We start from the raw sequence: 21,412 nt of genomic DNA, 5'->3' as shown, positions 1-21,412 counted from the left end.
ATTGGATTATCTCTCCACATCATCAACACATTCATCAACACATACATTCATCATGTCCAGCATTGGGCAAATCTTCCGGGTGACGACGTAAGTTTCTATTTCTTCCAGCTCGAACCCCCCCGCCCCCCCCCTCCCCCAAAATCGACAAGCAGCAGCTAAAAGTCATCTCTTTGTCTTCTTACAGTGCTGGCGAGTCGCATGGAAGAGCCATCTCGTGTATCATCGATGGCTGCCCTCCCGGCCTGGACCTCACAGAGGCCGATATCCAGCCTCAGCTGAACCGTCGTCGACCAGGTCAATCGGCCATCACCACACCTCGTAACGAGAAGGATCGCGTCACCATTAACTCTGGAACCGAAAATGGCGTCACTCTCGGAACACCGATTCTATTGACCGTCCCCAATGAGGATCAGCGACCAAGGGACTACGGTGATAAGACCATCGACATGTACCCCCGTCCCAGCCACGCAGACTGGACTTACCTCGAAAAGTACGGGGTTAAGGCCTCGTCAGGTGGTGGTCGCAGCTCTGCACGCGAGACTATTGCTCGAGTTGCCGCTGGTGCTGTTGCCGAGAAGTGGCTCAAGCAGACTTACAACATCGAGATTGTTGCCTTTGTCAGCTCCGTCGGTACCATCAAGCTTTTTGCTGATACAGAAGCCATGAGCACCGATCCTGCCTTCCTCAGTCTCGCCGAGACTCTCACCCGCGAACAAGTTGACGAAAATCTTCCTGTCCGATGCCCCGATGACGCCATCGGCCGAGCCATGGAGGCTCGCATTGCGGAGCTTCGCGATGAGCACGACAGCACTGGCGGAACTGTCACCTGTATTATCCGCAACGTGCCATCTGGTCTTGGCGAGCCCTGCTTCGACAAGCTCCAGGCTAGTCTTGCCCACGGCGTGATGTCTATTCCCGCTGTCAAGGGTTTTGAGTACGGTAGCGGTTTCTTTGGGGCCGAAATGACCGGGTCTAAGCATAACGATCCTTTCGTGCCAGCACCTGCTCTCGACGCCGCCACCCAGAGGACAGGCATTCCTCGCTCTAGACTCCAAACAAAGACGAATCATTCCGGCGGTATCCAGGGTGGTATCAGCAATGGCATGCCCATCTTCTTCAGAGTCGCTTTCAAGCCTCCTGCCACCATCAGCCAGGATCAGATCACAGCACTCTACGATGGCTCAGGCGAGGGTGTTCTCGCTGCTAAGGGAAGACACGACCCCTGCGTTGTGCCTCGTGCTGTCCCTATCGTCGAGGGAATGGCGGCGATCATGGTGGCTGATGCTCTCATGCAACAGAATGCGAGAAAGATGTCTACAGTTAGACCATAGAATGGCAGGAATGGCAAGGATCATGCTGAGGGCCATGGCGAGGACCATGACAAGGAAAACGAGAGGATCGCAGTGCATTAGATACCAAAACGGAGAGTATGAGATGGGAGTTTTATTGACATGAGGGACGACGACTTTAGACTATTCTTAGCTTATCTGTAGCCTTTCAATCCAAAGACTTGAGTAATTTTACGATAATGTTCAATATTTATGAAAATTCTGATAAGTTTTTAAGGTAGGAAATGAAATTCAGAATAAATATACTAAATTTATATAAATTTAGGACATCTTTATTAAGTTTAGGATATCTTTACTGAATTTAGGATGTCTTTTGCTGAGCTAACATTAAGGTCTGGTATTTTCTTGCCCCCCGAGGACGTAAGCCTCGATTTTTATTAATCCTAAACCTTGTGCCAATATTCTTCCGAGACTTCTATAATGTTCTTGACAACTGTTTACAAGTTCTTTGTAGTCTTTGGAAACTTCTAGAGACAGACCAATAGAAGATAGCTGGGGATATTCCCTTTTCCTCAAAAAGTGCCACATCATCATAGAACACATGCGAGATATAGTAGCGGTAATTCTTTTCGTATTTATTCTTATGCCCCTCGTATATGAACAAACCAATGCCTCGTAACCCTTCCAATTCGATAATATCCCAACGCCGTAATGCATCAACTCCCCTGGACAACAACCCACGTCTACCTTGTGTTTGGGGGGTCCAGGGGTGTGGGTATCATGGCCTTTCTGAGACACAAACAAAAACAGAAAACTCCCAGAGGAAAAAAATATCCCTGATCCAATCACACCTTCTATCTTATCTTTTACTCTTTAATGATCGCCTTTTAGTTTTTACTCCTCTCCTGATTGGGTTGTAGCCGTTTCGCTCTCCGTCTCGGCTGTGGGCTTGCTTCGAGCTGAGTCTCCATCTCGAGCCATAATCATATCCTTTTCAGCTTGGATAGCCCTTTCTCTTCGCTGTTCAACATCTTCTCGGCGAATAACTTTTCGTAGGCCCTCGCTTGCTTGGAGAAGACCGTCGATGCTGATGGCGTGCTCTGTCATCTGATGGCTGATGTATGTGTATATCCCGGCGGGTGTGTTGCACTGTAACAGGTTTCCCTCGTTGAGCTTGAGGAGGGCGAGGGCGACTTGGAAGAGAAATGTGCTGCCGTCGTTGGTGCAGAGGACGACGTCCCAGACGCGGAAGAGAGCCTCGGCGCTGAGACAGTCGGTGAAGACGGAGAGGAACCACTGGAAAGTCAAGGCCTCGAGCTCGATGGATAGCGAGTCGAGATGTGCCGAGAGCTTGGGGAGGATTGCTGAAACATACTGTCGCAGTACCTGTTGATCTGCGCGGGAGGCCATGAGTGAGTGGTCGTAGTAGCCGTGGGGAAGGATATTCTCGATGATTGAAGTAAGAATCCAAAAAGCGTCCTCAGCAGAAGGCATCATGAGCAACAAGTTGGCAGCAATTAAATTCATGCCCTGACAGTAGCCCACGTCTTTGTTGCGCCTGGAGTACGCCAACAAGACTTCGTTCAGCTTCTTAACGCCGGGTCCCTTACGGAAGAAGATGTTGTCCGTCAAGGTCCTGTTGATGTCCATCTGAATCTGACTAACAACAACAGCATCGTCGTCCTCGCCGGTCTGAGCTACCAAGTCTTCATAATAGCCAGGGACACGAAGGGCTGCAGCTCCCGAACACTCTGACCACACCTTGGCGCGATAGGTGACAGGAATACCGCCCAAAACCAGGGTTTTGAATTCGTTCCACTTGGCTCTTCCAACCTTTCCTTTGACGCCAAGACCTGAAACTCCAATCATCTCACCATCGGCAACGCGGGTTTCAGGAAGGATCATGGCAGGTTGTTCGTAGCGAGCATCAGCAGCGGATTTGGCGGCAGCAATTGCGGCTTCGCCCTCCCGCTTGCGTTCGGCGCGCACCTTTCGCAGGAAATCATTCCATCGAACTGTCTTTTCACGCTGAAGAGCATCGTGGACATCGCTCAGTTGCTGGAGAAGCAGCTTGACAGGTTCGGTATCGTCCTTGGTGAGTGCAACGGATGATTCAGACTGAGAGGGGCGTGAGGTCTCACTGTCTACTGCAGTAGTTGTGCTAGCTGATGGAATAAGACCAGAGTTGGTTGAAACGATTACTGGCTTGACAGGCTCGGTAGGGTATAGCTCTGGTTCGGGGGTCTGAGCTCCCTCCATAACCTCGATGGATGGAATCGCGATACTTGGCGTGTGACTGAGAAGTTCGGTGGGAAACGTTGCGATTTTCAGATAATCGGTCCATCTCTTAGCTTTGCCCTCTTCCGCGTTACGTTCCTCCATGCTGTTCAGGCTCTCAGGACGTCCCTCACTTGATACACTTCCCTTAGGGCTGGGAAGGTCCTCTAATGCGTTAGGTGAGATACCACCTCGGCCGTTTGCTAGCATCTCTGTACGACTGCCCTTGCGAATATGTCGAGCCACTTGCGCCGCCTCGCGTTGTCGTTTCTTGCGTCGCTGATCGTATATGAATCCAAATCGGTCCGTCAGATATTCGCTGTTCGGAAAGTTGTTATAAATATGTGTTAATGTTGGTGGCTGTGATTCTGGTGATCGAATAGCATCCATCTCCACAGGCCCATAGCTCTCTTGTCGTGATGATGAGTTATCTGGAGGACTGCCTCGCATACTGTCCCAAGCTTCTTGCCCCTGTGATCGGCCTGATCCTTGAGCAGATGGTCCTGGAGTCGCTTTACGCATCGCCATCAACGCCTTGGGACCGCCAGCGATCGACACAGCTCGAGACTGACCCGCGTGGCTGCTTGTAGTCGAAACAGCCCGAAGAGAACCACCCTTGTTGGAAGTGGTGCTCGTAGCACGGCCTCGAGACTCAGCCTCGCGAGTACTTATCGCTCCGCCAGCCACCAAACGAAGGGCCATGCTTGCAAGCGACGATGATGCTTTGCGCTCGCCAGTTGCGCCCGATTGAATGCTTGACGCACGGCTTGGGCTTCGAGTAGATTGCGTGTCTGGTGGGCTGAAGAGATCCTCCTGCAACGTTGGTCGTCGGTCCATACTAGAGTGTGATCGAATCACAGTTGTAGGGTTTACACCTTCGCCGTTCATGCTGTTCGTACGGCTGCCTCGCTTTGCGGTCCCAGAGCCCCAGAGATAATCCTTCCATCCCTTCAAAGTGCCCTTGCCGCTGCCGTTCTCGCTGGGGTTGCTGAAAGACTGGCTGCTTGCGCGGATGGTAGAGCCCTTGGCGACTGTCTCGCCGTACGCAGTAGCCACTACGGTGTCTTGCATTGCATCGCTCATGAGGTCGCTTAATCCAGTATCCTCTCTCCGGAGTCCCTTGTTGGCCGCGCGTAGCTCAGCCTCAATAGTCCGTAGGCGAGTTTCAAGATCCAGGTTAGAGAGGCCACATTCTCGAATGATTTTGCGCAAAGCCCGTTCTCGTTCATCAGCGCGGCGGCGCATATTGGCGATCTGGGCATCTCGTTGTGCGAGGTCCTCGGATATTTGTCTGATCAGTCCAATGGTGCCATGCCGCGATATCAAGCGTTGAAGATGTTCGTCATCGGCGTTATGTAACGAGCCTGGAACCTTGCGCACCGGATGATCCTCTTCGAACAAGGCACTTCGCACATCTGAGCCTCCAGTCAGATCAACTATCGAACTGCGCCCAACATCCGGAGCCGCGACCGGAGGAACGGGGGTATCGTCGTGAGCATCGTCTTGTCCGCTGAGGGGATCACCGCCTGGACTCTCGGGTGAGAAGCTAGGAAAGCTCGTGAGACTCTTGTCGCTGGCAGCTATACTACTCGCAGAGCTAACAGGCTGGCTGGGACGTTTCCTACCGCGAGGGCCCCTGACAGTTGCGCTTCGGTTGCTTCTGGAGCTTCGGTTCGAGGTGTGGGATACGTGAGAGGCGTGTGACGCATATGAGGCGCTGCTGTGCTGGGAGACGGACCTCTGGAGTGACGACATAGGGTCGGCCGCTTCCATGGCCGTCGCCATAGCTGAAGAGATCGGATCGTATTGGGGGTTTGTACTTGTCTAGGGACAAGACAGGTAAAATGCTGGGAGAAAAAAGATGGAGAGGAGGAGAGCGAGAGAAAGAGAGAGCAAGCAAGCAATCGATCAATCAATCAATCAATCAATCAATAATGAAGGGTGTGGGTTGCACGGACGAGGGAGGGTGTGCGATCGAAAAGGCAACCGAAGGGTTTGTACTGGGTACATGGGCCTTTGCATGGGGATGAATGGAAGCTGTCGATATGATATTGAGTAAGATATGACAATATTCATAGAATTGCGATGAAGAAGCTGGAAGCAGCTTTGAATAGGATGAGCATTCAAAGTAAACTATTAAGAAATATTCTGTTGTCTTTGCAACCATTGAATAATGTCTTAAAATTACACAGAGTCAGAGCAACCAAATTACGCCTCTTCAAAGTATCTGTACCTGTAACCCCAGCAGTTAGGTTAAGTCCAGATGCTTTATGCCCTTTTAGGCCGTCCGGGCTTGTTGCTCCTCCGTAAAACTGATTGGCTTTCCGGGGCATAATCTATCAGTTTTAGGGAGGTCCAAGTCGCCCTACCGCACCAACCCGCCCTGAATTCCTAGCAGGCATTGATGGATGATACCGAACCGAAGAGAAGCGATAAACCCAAACGTCAAGATGAAAGGACATTGATAGACAAATGATTTCCCTAATTCACGACCACGCCAAGATAGCTCCTTTATTTTAACAAGTGTACTATTTCCCTACCAACCTCTCATATCAAAAGGGTACCTGACGCCCGTCTCCACGGTTGGGTTTTCCCTTTCCCTTTTCTTCAAGCCCAAGGGGCMCCMCCMCCAGCCAAAAAAAAAAAAAGCTTGTTATTTTAACTACACAAAACCGCCAGCGCAAAAAGCTGAGCTCAGACATGATCACTTATGAGCTCGTGCACAGTGAAATAGATTTCATCTCCAGGGCCATCCCAGCTAGACTACGCCTGGCCAACAGGCCGAGGATTCCCGCACCCTGGACAATTCCAGAACATTTCGCAACCCAGTTCCAGCAAGGATGTTGATGTCTGACTCGTCCGTGAAACAATATGTGGCTTGTTTCTTCTTCTGAAAGCGAAAGAAAAAGAAAGATGTTGTCTCTTGCATCACGCGACCATTGTCCAGCTTTGAGAGCTTGATGAGCAAGCAACCTTGATAGAAGCTTCATAACTAAGCTCCCACCAAAATGGAGTGCGTGTCTCTGACGTCGATGAGGCTGCAATGATCAGCGTGACTTCATCCTGCAGCCAATTAATATTCTGATACAAGGTACCCTTGAAGATTACCGCTTTGTACCTGATACTTTACCGAGTGGACGCGTTTTGGGTTGGGCTACAGCATCATCCGCATGACAGACCAGGCTAAGGCCTCCCTTGTCAATGCGTCTCGTAATTAATTGTTTGACACTTCACTTCTTTTCTCTTCACTTCACTTCTGTTGCAACACTTCATCTTCAGTTCAGCTTCAATATCCATGACTTCTCATACCATGTATGTAGTATTCATACAGCTCATGTCCCCATAAGCTACCTTATGTAAGATAATTACTCGTGATAGTTAACCCATGAACTCCTACCAATGCCAAAATCCAGCCTGGCAATGCCTTCTTCATTCATAATCCGTTTTCCTACCCCTTTAAGGGCCATTCCCTAGCCTGCCTCTCGCTCCCTTGATCTGAGAATAAAAAACAAAAGGAAATCAAAACCAATCAAAACATTCCACAAACGCCTCATTCAAATATGCACAGCTCAAAACCCCCTTCTCGCCTCTTGAATTATACACTTTTGTAATGCCCCTTAGGCAAAGCTGTCCTCTGCATTCCAACGGCTGCTTCGCATTGTCCCCATTGTCTCATTTTCCGCTGTCACATCTTTGCAAGGTGAAGAGTTTTCACCCACGAGTGTCTCATCTGGCAACAGGCCCTCAGCAACCAATGTCTGAAACACGGCGTCTTTGGCTAGGACCGTCTCTCGGTCGATGCCGAGGCCATCCAATTTTCGCAATCTTTTGCAACTTGCCACAAATACAATTTGGTGTAGTCGTCGCCGTAACTTGGTCATCTCATCCAGTCGGCTAGAGAACAGTTGGTCTCGCTCGACATCTGTGTCAGGCAGCATAAACGGGTCAACGTAGCCCTCGCGATCTGCAGGAACCAACATCTGCGTTGGCGCGTAGAAACCAATCGTGATAGGATTGTCTCTCAGATCAAGCTGAGTGAGATGTGGAAACTCAATAAGCAACTCCGTCACCATGGTAGAATCAGCCAGTCGGTTGCCTGCCACCAGGAGCTTCTTGAGTCGTGGAATGAACCGGAGCGGTTCCAAATCTCGGATCGCGTTGAAGTTGATGTTCAACGTTCGGAGGTTAGGCATCAGCTGACCAAGGTTGTCCGGCAATGCTTGAATCCCACAGTTGGCGAGCTCAAGAAGTTGTAAGTTGAGAAAGTCCACTGTGGGCTCAAAGGTACCTAGGTAGTTGCCAGAGAGGAAAAGCTTACGGACTTCGCAAGCTGACAAAAGGAAGCCAAGGTCGAGAGCCTTATCTGCCCGTTGCTCCCTGAGACTCAGGCTATCGAGCTTTCGAGCTCGGCTGAAGCCACTCAACTCAGTAATGCGATTGCGATCAGCATGTACTGAGTGTAAGTTGGGCAAGTTGCTGACATCCAAGCAGGTAAGTTGGTTATCGCTCAGTTCCAACTGACGAAGTGTCTTGATGCACGATGGCGCCACAAAGCTTGTAAGCTTGTTCTTGGACAACCTCAACCGTGACAGAGCGGGAGCCAACTCAAGGTTCCGGACCGATGTAACTCTGTTGCCCCCCAAATCGAGTTCAGTGAGGCGCTCCATCTTAACTCTTGCAAAATCAATTTCCTCGATCAAGTTGTCTCGGGCTCGAAGAGACAGCAGTCCATCATGGGTATCGAGGCCATCAAGGCTCGTTAGTTGGTTGTTGTCAGCCCTGATACTTCGTAGATGTACCAAACCCTTGAGAGCAGAAAGGCTCTTGACCTCGTTACCAGAGATATCCACGTACTGAAGGTTCATCAAGTGATCCCAAGATGTCAACTCGGTCAGCATATTCTGCGATACCTTGAGCTGCCGAACACTAGGCGGCACGCCATCCAAGTGTCCCAGTGCATTCTTGGAAGCGTCTAGTGTCACCAGCTTGCCGCAGAACTGGTCCAGCATGTGCAGACTTCCCAGTCGCTTCTCATGAAGATCTAGTTCTGTGATGTCTTCCCAGTATGGCTCATACGGCTCAACCTCACTAAGCTTGTCCACAAGTTCCCGTATCGTCATGGACATGACCTTCTTAGAACCATCTCCAGTGGCTGCATGCCGTCGACCCATGACATAGCTGACCTCGAAGCCGAACGACTGATCCGTATTATTGATAGTAAATTCAGACAATGGGCTAAGGGAAAGCTTTCCGACATTCTGGCCAATCATGACACTGTCGTCTGTAGGGGTTGGGTAGAAGTTGTTGTTTGGTGTTGGGTTGACAACGAAGCTCAGACTGGTGCGGCGGCCATCGGGTGTTTTGTGACTGACAACGCTTGTGTCCCCAATAATGCTGACTTGGCGTTGCTCATCAATAGGAAGCTCGATTGTGCTATCCTCGTCTTGCTCGTCAATCCGCGAAACAGGCCGAGGAACAAATGCTGGGCCATTTCGTGAGGGGATACGGTTACTCCAGCCTTGTCCATTACCGCCGTTCTTCAATACTGATTTTCCAATACTGGCATGGCCTGGCGACTTCCTAGGTGATGAACTGTTGAAATGGCCATTGGGAAGCTCAGGATCATCTTCAAGGTTGTCCAAATCCTCTGCTACCACCACATCTTGTATGATGGATGCAACAGGTGAAGAGAACGTGATGGTGAGGTTACGTTTCTTGGTGGTCGTCGAGGGAGTACTGTCAGCCTTGTCGTCGTGGAAGCTGCTCTCATCTTGGCGAGATTCTTCAAGATAGAGCTCCGAATCTTCCATTACCCGGGCATCTAACTTATCGAACTCTTCTCCGACAAGGCTGTTCATCTCCGGACTCAGTTGCCCGTCAGGTGACAGTGTCGTAAAGCCTCTAGCAGAATGAAACTTTGCAAACTTGGACGGGCTAGTAGGCGATCTCGCCTGGCTTGGACTACCGGCGGCGTTGCTCTTCTTGGCGGTGGTGAGATGGAGGTTCTGCATCTCTCTCGTCAAATCCACAGACAAATCTGGGATGCTGGCGAAAGGATCGTCCTCACTGTCTGATGGAAGAATATTCATGGGCCGTCGCGTAGGTGTCTCCTTCTTCTTGATCCAGATATTGTTTTGCTTATCGAGATACATGCTGCCCACCCGATCCGGGATAAGATGTGACACACTTTCGGGCATGATAGTTCTTCGAGTCTCAGAGCCATGCGAGGACGTTGTAGGATAGGATCTGTTTGTCGAAACCCCCGATGATTGCGAGTGATAGTCGCGTGAGGGGCTCGATGGCAGCGCATCGTGAGCAGGGCCAGCTGACAATCGAATGTTGGGTGGATCGCTAATGACTTCGTCTTCAGTGTTGTATGACAGCTCTGATCTCTGGCGAGGGGCCTTCTCAATTTCCCGCTCAACTTCTTGATCCGCAAGAATTGCTTCCTTAACTAGGCCCATGGATCGCATAGACAACGTAATGATGTCTCCCATGTCGCTAAACTCCTGGTACTTCTTCAACCGCTTGATCAACTCTGGATCCTCCTGATGCTTGGGTGGCCTGGACATAGGGTTTCCTTCGCGGCTTGGAGGGCGAGACAGGGGCTCATTCGTTGACTCCTGATAAGAGTCATCGAGGTCATCCCCTTCGGGTGTGCCATGCTCAGCCTCTGATTCTTCCACACTTGAGAGACCTGGTGGTCTCACTTGATTGCGGATCATGGCCATGATCTGTGCAGCCTGGTCGACAAAGTCCTGAGTCCTAATAGACGGCTTACGGTCGACCTCACTATGGCCATCCGTAGAATAACCCAGAGTCTCATCCTGCAATGCCTGGACAAGAGTCTTCTTCGGCTTTTCGTGGGTTATATCGTCCTCCGAGTGCATGGTCTCGTTCGGCTCACTACGCTGTGATGAGCCACGGCTTGGCGTAGGGCTGCGTGGCCGGAGAATGTTTCTCATTGCAAGCACGTTGAGGTTCGCAAGTTGAAACTCACTAGGTCGTGCATCCTTGCGTTTTCTTCCCATAATCGACTGCATGTCACGGCTGGCGGACTCTACTCCTTCTAACCGATCCTCTCGGCCAAAGGCAATGTCAGAACGATGCAGCGTGCGGCGACGCTTTGGCGTTGGATCCTTGGACGGAGACGTTCGAGGTCTCTTACCCTCTGATCCGCTATCGCGTTTGGGGGTATTGACATTGCCTGGAGCACCCTTTGCTGGACTCAAAGATTTGCTGTGGATGTGACTAGAACCCGAGATTGTCCTGTGGTGCTTGCTACCAGATGACGATGTGGACTTGCCCCGGCGTCTGCGTACGAGTAACTGGGCGTCATGACTGGGAGACGCGACCTGCTCCGGATGTTGAAGAACCGATTCAACTGGTGGAACATCTGGTGATTGAGGGGCATCATTTTCCTTGTCGGAGTAGGCTGCATCTCCTTGAGAGACATAAGAAACTTCCTCACTAAATTCGTATCCTTCAAGATCTCCAAGGCCGAACCGACTAAAAGATCTTCCACTGATAGGCCTGTGACTCGTTGTCGGCAAAGCAGGGCTAGACATGGAGTCTCCGTATTCGTGAACGGGTATATCAGACTGATCATGAGGAACTTGAGATGCTGAGGATTGCCGGGAAGGAGTACCAGACATGCCTTCCTCGAATTGACTGATACGCCGGAGCAGTGTTTGGTTGGTAAAGGTATCATAAGGGCCAAAAAGCTTGAGAGGACTTCCAGCGGATGGCGCACTTCTGCCCTGATTGATCTGCTTCTTGTCTGGACTGGGGAAAGGAGCTCGCGGCAAGGACGGGCTGATGTTAAAGTAGTCGTTTTGATATGGGTTGGTAACTTCCGTTCGTACGGAAGGAAACTGTTTGGGAGTGCTGGCCTGCAGGGACTCCTCTGGAAGCATTCCACTTGTGTCAACACCCAAGCCAGGGCTGAGATCACGATAGCGGAATGAACCATCTCCTGATCGACCCCCTCGTTGGAGGTTCAAGAACCCGCCTTTTGTTGCATATTCTTCAGTGTCCTCGGGAGTAGCAGAAGCTTCAGGATTGGGCTCATCAAATCCCGTCTTAGGATCAACCGCAGGATCGAGAAGCATCTGATTAATGCGCAAGGCTTCGAGTTTCTGCTTCAATCTGTCTGCTGGCAGCTCAATGGGCGCAAAGTCCATCTTGCCGTCCTTGTCGCTCTGCTTGCCGATAAGAATGGGACTGAAATCTTCATTGCGAATCACGCTCTGGCCACTAATCTTTCGAACGCTGCCGTTCGTCTCCGAAGGAGCGCTTAAATAGCTTTCATCGCGATAAGACTCCTCTCGGTGTCTTGAGGGGGTTTCATCTCTGGGGCTAGGTATACTGGACACCATAGAATCTTCCACGTTAAGCTTGTATTTTATCTCTCTTTGTGCCCGTCGGGGGCTAGGGCTCGGTGTAACATCGTTTGGATACAATGGGTCTTGGTCCTCAAGTTCATCAAGTTCGTCGAGTTGACTCAGATCGGGTTCGAGGTCGTTGCTGGCAACGGGCTGGGGATATGACGGTGGACTAGACGGCATCATGGATGATTCCAGGCGTTCCTCTTCGTCTGCATCGTCGCCTGAAGCGTCGGGCGGTCTGAACATATCTTGTAATCCGGTCGCAGCTGAGCAAAACAGGTCGCGCTGTTCGCCATACTGAACGTCGCCGTACACCAGTCGTCTCTTCCACTCTGGTGTGTCCTGTTGCCTTCCAGGGGACGATTTGTGCTGAATAGTGTTATGGACAACAGAAGCGGTCGTGGAGGCAGAGACAGATCTACTGGCAAACCTTCCAGGTGGGAATTTGGAGCCTTGTGATGATGGTCTAACGATGCGCTGGCTCGAAATGTTGATATCATTCGCGGTGCGCTCGCTGAGTATGTTGAAGCTCGAATCGCGAGCAGCTGATGATAATTGGGGTCGTGAGCCCAGCGTTCTACGTGGTATCCTACTCGGCGTCTCTCTGGGTTTTGTCTTGGGTTCTTCGGTATCCTTCAGAGGGGGAAGTTGAATGGCGGAGGAATCAGATCTGGGCTGAGAAACCCAATCCTCGGACAATGAGTCCAACCAAGCGTGCTCCATGGTGTCACCCTGGAAGCGCAAATCAAGGTGTAAAAATGTCAATGCGAAGCCATGAACTAAACAAAAATCATAGGCGGTGGTAGGTGGGGTCGCGAGGTGATGTGTTTATTGCAATGGAGTGTATGAGGAACTCCAAGACAGAATCGGAGAGGAGAGGAATGAGAATGCTGAGGTGAAGATGTATTAAATCACAGGCGAGAAGTAGGGCTGTTGAACTAAGACATGGGGTCTTGACAAAATATTTGAACAAACAAGCACATGCGAAATACAGATCGAGAGACGACGTTGTTTGCGCGTATCCTTGAGCTTTGGACTTTGGAGAATCGAGATAAACAAGACCAGGGTCCTTGATGCGGTTAGAGCCGTTGCTCTGTCAACGGTGGGACCCTGCCAGGATGGATGCGCTAGGTACCAGCCTGAATGATCTTGGATATGACTGGAGGGGAGGCAAGAAAACTCACATACAAGACCTGTATCCTAAAGTGATTGGAGAAAAATGCTTAGGCCATTCAGTCTAAGTTTAGAGAAGTCTTTGCTGAGTTTATTTTAGCATCCTCTTCTAAAGTCTCCTATTTTCTTGCTCCCTAAAAGAAGTTGTCTATGTACATAGTATAAACGGGGCAATATCGCGGAAAGAAAAGCCTGGTTTGGCGCAATCATAGGTCTTCAAGAAGCCTTTTGTCACCCTCATCAAGATGGCCTTCAGATTTCAATCAGGAACTAAAAGCTGAATGCAAACATACTTTCTATTGTTCCCTATTTGATTTCCCCCATCAATAAGAAGAATATGCACTGTGAATAGACTTTCCTCGCTCTGTGTCACCGTTATGACGTACGGTAAAGCACTTTACGCGACACCACGTGACTCGACGCGGGGCGCGTCTCCCCTGGTGATAGACCATTCCATTTCTTTAGACAGGGATCGTGAATCAATAGAACGACTAATCACCCAAACAGTCGGTAAACGCTATACATGCTTTTAAAGACAACGATTTTCCACCTCAAGGGCGCAAGCCTCCAACACTATCAACATGGCCTCCCAAACCGCTGATCCTCTAGCGGACGAGCTCGCTCTGGGATGGGGTGAAGACACGATTTACTGCGAAGCGACTTGCGACCCCGAAGATGTCTTGTACGAGGGTTCAGATGACGAAAATTACGATAACCCTATGTCACGAAAGCTACGTATCGAAGCAGCAGGTCAACGATTTCTCGACGGAAAAACACCAGTTCTCTTGACTGCATTGCTCAGAGGCCCCTTTGATGCGAAGTCCTCGAACTGGGTCAACCCTTGGCGCTCAAAGCACCGAACGGGCGGAAATGCAAAAATAATAAGGATGTCGCCTGGGAAATTGAAAAGATCCGCCAACGTTGGACGCAACGTATCTATACCAGAGACAGTTCAGCCGGCTAGTGATAGTCTGGAATGTCACCTCCCGAGCCCCGAAAGCCTTAACCAAACTTCCGAGACCGAAATACACCCTTATTTGGAAGAAGATGAGCTCGCCAAGGTCCGGGAATGGAGAGATGCCGTGGACGCTGAAAAGAAACCGAAGGACGAGTTTTGGGCATCAACACCACAAGGGTCACTTTCTGAGAGAAAGCGAAAGGCCAAGGGATCTTCATGGTTGAAGCATTTGGCGAATAAACGACAACGAACAGATATCATAGAAACGGGCTCCATTGATACTCCGGTCCCATCCCGAAATCAACCTTCACTCTCAGCTACGAAGGCGTTCAACACATCCTTTTCAAGTGTCCCCGATCGCTTGCCATCTTCCGCCATTGCAACAAAGAGATTCTTCTCAACGCCGCAACATGAGCAACCCACTTCAGAGGACGAGCTATCCCGCGATAAGGTTAAGCTGGGTCGACCCTCTGCGCCTTCGTCGTCATCTTTATCAAGTCTACGGTACACTCCCGTCCTGGACGCACATGCGAATATATCGTCACAAGACAGTATCGACCAAGTCTCGGTTCGTCAACGAGGCTCTGTACCCGGAACAACTGATTTGAGAGCCCAAGATGAAGTTTTCAGTAATCCTTGCCCAGCTTTTGAGACCCAAGAAGATGACAGTTTCTGTTTTAAAATGCGGCCAAAGCTCAATCAAGCTGTTGAGACTGCATCAGACCAAGATGTGTGCATATTTAGAGACCATGACACTTGGTCTGGCCTGTCATCGCCCAACGATGATATGGCCAGCACACCAGTAGAGGAGGGACGCAGCCTACGAGAGTCAGCATCGGTAATGGAAATTGATCAAATCGCTGTGACAAGTCCTCTGTCATCTATCTCAAGCAAGGAGTTTCGTGGATTCGAGATTTCTGACTGCCGACCTTCTTCGATGATTGACACCACGCCATCTGATTCGGTCAGCGAATGTCAATCAGCCACAGGGTCAGAAGATGAGGACATGGGTGTGACTGTGACGGCCGATGTCACCAGCAGCCTAGCTGTAGCTGAAAACCACGGAGGCAGTGACACAGCCTCCGTGGATGAATCTAGCGACGAAGAGGAAGAGGAAGAGGTTGGCAAAGCGAAAGCCACTGAAGTCGTATCCCCAACAACACTCAATAATAGGACGCCACAAACCTTGGCAGGACGTCGTCGCGAGGCTGATACGACGCCATCAAAATCCACAACACCTTCTCATGCTGAGTATCTTCTCAGAACTTCAATCAAGAAGAGATTCATTCCTCAAAGCTCATGGGAAAAGTTGGCAAAATTGACTGGAAGCCCTGCCTATCAAAGCATACCCCAAAGAAGAGCATCTTACCCATCGAAACTGGCATTTAACTCTCCCAGTGATCGACGGAAAACAACATCGGTTCAATCTACTCCCATGAAGACGACTATCCGTCGAGCTTTGAGTCTTCCTCAGCCTTCGTTACAGAACGTGAGACCAACTATTGTCGATAGCCCAGCCAAGGAGTTACAGCTGGAGCAAGAACAGCGCCAGCCCAACTCACCAAAGGACACGCGTATTCCCTTCTCACAGCAGACTCCATGGGTTGATAGCAAGCTTTCTCAGTACGCTACACTGAGCCTGGGCAAGATATCTACAGACAGCCCTACGTCAGAGTCAAAGGAAACGGGCACTATCGCGGCTGAATCCAGCCCTGTGGGACAAACCCCTTGGACAAACGAGATGGCTGAACTGCCGACGATGCCCCTGCCCCTGACACCTGTTGTCGAAATAGAAGATCGCACGACAGTCGAAGAGCCAAACACGCCTGCCGTTGCATCTCAAGTTGATACGCCACTACAGGATGCCTCCGCGGCAGCCACGACAGTCATAGAGTCAACGCCCGAGCCCCAATTCTCGGTCAAGTCATTTGCATCCTTCAGATCAACTTCTCCAGGGCATAGTTCTCGTCGAAGCAAGCGCGCTGTTTGGAGGGGATCGGGAAGTCGTATGCCAAGCACGCAAGGTATTCTGGCTTCCGCAACAAAGAACCCTTGGGTTGTCAGGAGCTCTGAACGCCGAGTCTCCTTCGCACCGCTACCCCATGAAACCGAGGGATATTCGAGTAACCCAACAACACCCTGCCCATCTACATCTAAGGGACGTCAAGGCTCACCGCCACCTGATACTCCTATGTCTGAACTTCCTACGTCTGGAGGTGACAAGTTTCATAAGCACTTTGATGCTGTGGTGCGGGGACCTATCATCCGTCACAAACAGCGTTTGCTCCCATCAGAATCACAGTGCACAATTGGCAGTCCAATGCCAGATGCTATGGCAGAGGCTTTCCTTTCGGCAGACCAGCTGCGTCGATCGGCTCCTCCTTCGGATCCGACTAAGAGCGATCGCGAATCGGATGAGTCGCAAGACCCTATGGAAATGGCGGAAGATGTGTTCCGCGAGATGGACCACGTTTTCGAATGGAACCTGAGTGGAACAGAGTCATCGCCTCAGAAGACTCAGGGCCAGCAAAGTCCATGGTGAAGGATCACCAAGGACGTTTACAACAATTCGAAGATTTCATTGCGGGCTTTGCCCCTATGGATAAATACACTACTTGAGAGAGAAAAAATGTTTTTGTTTTTCATGCATCAGCATTCATGCCGAGCGTCGTGGACCTCGAGCGTATCAGGAGTTTAAGGATGAACAGGGAATGAAAGACACGAAAGTCAGACTACGGGAGTCATATATGGAGGTTCACATACCACTCAGGCGTATAATGGGTATACCTCAAGTAGATTCAACACGAATTCAAATTATGTCATACATACTCACCATCCTGTGATAAAAAGACTTAGATAACTTAGCATAAGTTTAGGGTCCCTTTTGCTGAGTTTATGTTGACTAGGTAACTCAGCATAAGTTTAGGATAAGTTTAGGATCCCTTTTGCGGAGTTTATTTTGACACCATATATCAACGTCTGATATTTTCTTGCTCCCTGAGGCCGAGGGTGAGTAGCAAAGACGAGACACGCAAGCTCTGTTACAGAGGCAACACTATCAGACTCGAAATTGTATTCACGGCACGTGTCGATATGGAATAGGATCAGCTCAGAGCTACAAAGCATTGACTACGTATGTACACTCAGTCAAGTCAGTCCCTATTGTTCCAACCACGTGCAAGCCCAACATTCCGGGGCCCTGGAAACGAGGTAACAAGCTTTCTCAAGCTGTACCTCGTAGCATTCGATTCTGACACCGCTTCTTACAAATGCAAATCATGATGAAGACGCATAAAAACTCTTTTCCTTCGCCTATTCAAAAGAAACGTGCATGATGCAAGGCATGTAATGCTGTCCCCCTTTCATCGCCCATGAGCCCGCGGTTGCGGAGCTGATTCGCCAGGGACCAGGTGCGCCTCACAAATCTCTAATTGAACTTAACTTAACTTACGTTTTGGTGTTTTCAATAGCAGCATGTAACGATTATGCCAAGTGGTACAAACAAGTACTTCCTCGCCCTGATTACACGCCCCCTGGCGGCACATGGTTGCGAGGGCAACTGTTTGTGGATGGGTTGAGCTAGATCGACGATTCAGTGCAGTGAAAGCTTTGGCCAGTGGAAGTTTCGGTGTAGACTAGAAGCAGCGACGGAACGTGTGTCAATATGCCGGAATCGTATTCTGGAGATGATCTCTCAGGGGGGAGATACTTCGTCGTCCGTGTTGAGAAATTGAGGATTCGATGCCAGGGCTGTCTGGATATCTCAGTGACACAGCGGGATCGGGGGTGGAGCAATTTTCCGCCCAGCCCGGTCCCGGGAACGGTAATATGCATGCTCTGGAGGAGAAATCTTATTAGTCGGATCTGAGGTATAGATCCACGCAATATCTTGATGTAATTCCGGTCTTGCCTTGCTAGGGCTGTCGTCTCTTGTCTCTTGCACGTTGCGCTTGGTAAGAAGACCCATTTGCAAGAGTCAGATGACCATGAAGTCTGTGGGTTTGTGGATTTGTATCCATATACTGGCAGATCTCTCAGGGCGCGAATCCAAGATTTGTCTTGGAAGAATACCATGAGGCGGGGGATCTTGGTGCAGAGCAAGGCCGAGTCGAAGCCCTACTACGAAGCAGATAACACTCGACCGTGTCTTTAACCCGGTTGAGGCGGCTAAAGAAGGGCCTGCATTGATAAACATCCTTCAGACACTGTCTTTGATGGGAGTGACAAAGAAGCACACGACATATCCAAAGGATCGGCCGGTTCTCCTTCCACAGTGCTTCTCGCTTCCCCTTCCCCTGAATTGGCGCTGAGCCAACGCCGTAGGACATGTCTCACTCGAGATAGTCCATGTCACTCAAGATTTGAAGCCGGGGGTGGCAATGAGGCCGGGTTGTGTTGAAGGTTGAGTGTTTCGAACGTCATGGAACGTGAAGTCGAGGCACGTTGTTAAGAGACGGGCAACTATTGGCTGGAGAGTGACATGCACATCTCTGTGGCATTGACTTTGGCGAGATAAAAAAGAGTCTGGCTAAAAGATGGGGTAGATCAGCAACTTTGGTGATTGGACAATCGAGGTAGGGATGGTCAGGGCAGGGCTTGTTCCATGGATTCATGTGTCTTGATGATAGATGTTGGTGTTGGTGTAAGAGACCCAAGAGCCACTTTGGCGGGATGGGACGTGCCGCCATCGTGTAAGCTACAGTAGCTCAACGAGATGATACGACCAGTAACAGCGTCTTATGTATCTGCTGAGCAGAGCCTTTCATTATTCATGCGTTTTGAAAAACTGTAAATCTGTCCGGGGCACCGGGGAGGTTTGATAGCAGAAGTCTCTTTTACCCGGAGCGATATAGGGTAAGGTCTAACCATGGATGTTTCAGTGCACGCCTCTCTCGGATCAAGGGCTCGAAACAAATTCCACCGATTAAACGTTGCAGAACAAACATCCATGGCTTCATGCAAGTGTTTGCACCGTTGGCGGCCGCAGTCATATGTGAACTCGGCTCTTTTGTCTTCCTTCTTGCGGCTGATGCATGTTATTAGCGGGGATATCTCGACAAAGATCCAATGTCTAACAACACACCCCAAGGATATAAGCTAAGCGCACAATTGCAACAATAGAAGAAAGAAAGAAATAGCGTCTCGCGCAATATGCCCTACTCTGCAATGGGCATTCGGTAAGGGCTCGAAAATGAAGCGATCCACGGTACGGAGTAATCTTTTCACGTTTCCTGGATGCCATTTCAGGGGATTATGATCAAGCTCAAACAAAAAAGAAAACTCATAATATGCCAAAAGGGGGTACGGACGGCAGGGCTGGAGCCATTCAACAGAGTTGCTGAGAAAACGTGTCTCGGAGGTTTCATTGTGTCATCGGAGATTGATGAGCTGGCCATGATGATGATGATGATGAATGATGGAATGAGGAAGCTCTGTGCTCTGGAGTCAGCGACTGAAAAGACCGGACGTGGCAAGGCGACACCAGACTCTTCATCTACTGGCCAAAGCCAACATGTTGTGTAATGGATAATAAAAATGCAAATTGTAAGCCGCAGACCGAGTCTGTGGTCTCAACCAATACCAAACCATCCAGATGTCAATGTCTTGTGCACTGGGGTCTCAGTTTAGAGAATCTGGGGTTACGATTAGCGCATAAATGGAATTAAAATCGCACTGTCGGCGCAACTGACCTGACCTGATATCAACAACACCCATCATGGATGCATGGTGAAGATGTCATGATCTTGGCCAGTTTCGAGGCATCACATGACACCCTTTTGGATTCCCACCAAACGGAGCCCCGCACTAAGAGGCACCATTTGATAGATGCATTGATGGAGGGTGAACGATACGTGTGCGATGATGGGAGAGTATGACGAGATTTGTTGATGATGGGCAGTTACTGAAGCCTGTGATATGCGACTTACGTACAATGAGAGTTGCTCGATCAATTTTCAAAACTCAAGTGAGCACTGTAACGCCCTTGGCTTACAACCAGTTCGCAATACAGCATGGTAACCTCCTGAGAGAACCCAACCAACAAGGGCCTGCATACGCCATGTTTGAATAGGAATCCAAACCAAAAGATTCCGAAACCTTAGCCACGCCACTTCTCTCTATCTCAACCTCGACCATTGTTCCTCACTTTTTGCTGTCAAGGGATTAACCTAGTCCCTTCAATGTAGCCTCGTCGGGGAACCAAACCACCCAGCAGCCGCATCGAGAGTGAGACGAAGCATCCAATCATGAAAGCCAATTGCTAACAGAAACCATCAAATGTCACGAACTAAACGTGGGTCTCCCTTGCGGTTTGCATAGCCGAGAATAAAAGGGTGAACGTGACCAAGTCGAAAGAAAAATCCAAGAAATGACCCAAGAATGACCCAGTGATGATCGCTGTGAAACACAGCATAGGTTCCGCCAAGCGGCCGACAAAATACGTCAGCCTTGGCTCAAAGTTTGCAACTCGAACTTTGAACCCGAGGACAAACAATTCAGAAGTCGAGAGACATACATTCTCAAGATATAGCATTAGAGAGGGCTGGATAGGCGTCTTATCAGGCATTGACTTCTCTCAGACAGCACAGCTTCCTCAAAAGTCACGGGCATGATGCAGTTTTATTTCCTCACCCTCAAGCTGCAGGGTTAGATGAAAAACCTCCACTTTCTGGCAGCGACGGCGCAGCGGGGCTTCTAAATAATTGCCTAAAGCATCGTGAGTCTACCCAATAGTTACTCAAGCTGGATCCATGATGATAAGGACATGCATGGGGGATCTGACGCTTCACGCATATCTGCGGAGCGTCCTTTTACAGCGGGACCAACTATGGTACTCTTTTAGGCACATTGCAACTTCAATTGCAAACCGCGAGTCTAAGTGTGACTTGGTGAAGTGGTAGGAAACATATGCAGATAATACTGGGCAATGCAGATCTGATAAGCAGAGGGAGCGATAATATTCGCAGTTGATCAGACTGAGACTTTGAGTGGTTCAAGCTGACTGAATCAATGCAATGAATGAATGAATATTGTTCCACTAAGTCTGATCAGAGTAAACAGCTGGCAATAATCTGTTGTGAGGCTGACTGACATCAAGGTCCCCTAGAATTTCACCTTCGAGAAGCCCGGTTATCTCGCAATCCATCCACATGGTAGCGATAGGGATCAATAAGAAGGGTTTAGCCAGCCACACCCCTTCATTCCCATCTCATTCCCTCTCATCGCAATCACAATCACAACTGAAAGAAAACCTTATCAGTCTCTCAACACTCCCCTCCTCAATATCTGCTGTGTTGCAGTTCCATTAACAACTTGGCCTCAAATCCCTT

General features: G+C 49.8%; 4 protein-coding genes across 4 annotated transcripts; 2 read left to right on the top strand and 2 right to left on the bottom strand.

Annotated features, from left to right (window-relative positions):
* Nucleotides 1-52: 52 nt before the first annotated feature.
* Nucleotides 53-1,331, top strand: FMAN_00243 (putative chorismate synthase/flavin reductase, NADPH-dependent; the record flags this gene model as incomplete). The annotated part of the gene is made up of 2 exons (XM_041822070.1): nucleotides 53-87; nucleotides 185-1,331. The coding sequence occupies 2 exons, from the start codon at nucleotides 53-55 to the stop codon at nucleotides 1,329-1,331; spliced, it is 1,182 nt and encodes a 393-aa protein (XP_041687787.1).
* An 852-nt stretch (nucleotides 1,332-2,183) lies between these two features.
* Nucleotides 2,184-5,351, bottom strand: FMAN_00242 (uncharacterized protein; the record flags this gene model as incomplete). The annotated part of the gene is made up of 1 exon (XM_041822069.1): nucleotides 2,184-5,351. One exon carries the CDS (start codon nucleotides 5,349-5,351, stop codon nucleotides 2,184-2,186), a length of 3,168 nt encoding a protein of 1,055 aa, XP_041687786.1.
* A 1,832-nt stretch (nucleotides 5,352-7,183) lies between these two features.
* FMAN_00241 (uncharacterized protein) lies at nucleotides 7,184-12,676 on the bottom strand (the record flags this gene model as incomplete). Its single annotated transcript, XM_041822068.1, has 1 exon — nucleotides 7,184-12,676. One exon carries the CDS (start codon nucleotides 12,674-12,676, stop codon nucleotides 7,184-7,186), a length of 5,493 nt encoding a protein of 1,830 aa, XP_041687785.1.
* A 1,031-nt stretch (nucleotides 12,677-13,707) lies between these two features.
* On the top strand, nucleotides 13,708-16,626 carry FMAN_00240 (uncharacterized protein; the record flags this gene model as incomplete). The annotated part of the gene is made up of 1 exon (XM_041822066.1): nucleotides 13,708-16,626. The coding sequence occupies one exon, from the start codon at nucleotides 13,708-13,710 to the stop codon at nucleotides 16,624-16,626; it is 2,919 nt and encodes a 972-aa protein (XP_041687784.1).
* Nucleotides 16,627-21,412: the final 4,786 nt, after the last annotated feature.

This window comes from Fusarium mangiferae (assembly GCF_900044065.1).
Source record: "Fusarium mangiferae strain MRC7560 genome assembly, contig: FMAN_scaffold013, whole genome shotgun sequence".
NCBI lineage: Eukaryota > Fungi > Ascomycota > Sordariomycetes > Hypocreales > Nectriaceae > Fusarium > Fusarium mangiferae.
Note: the sequence above shows the minus strand (reverse complement) of the source record. Positions and strands in the feature narration are given on the sequence as shown.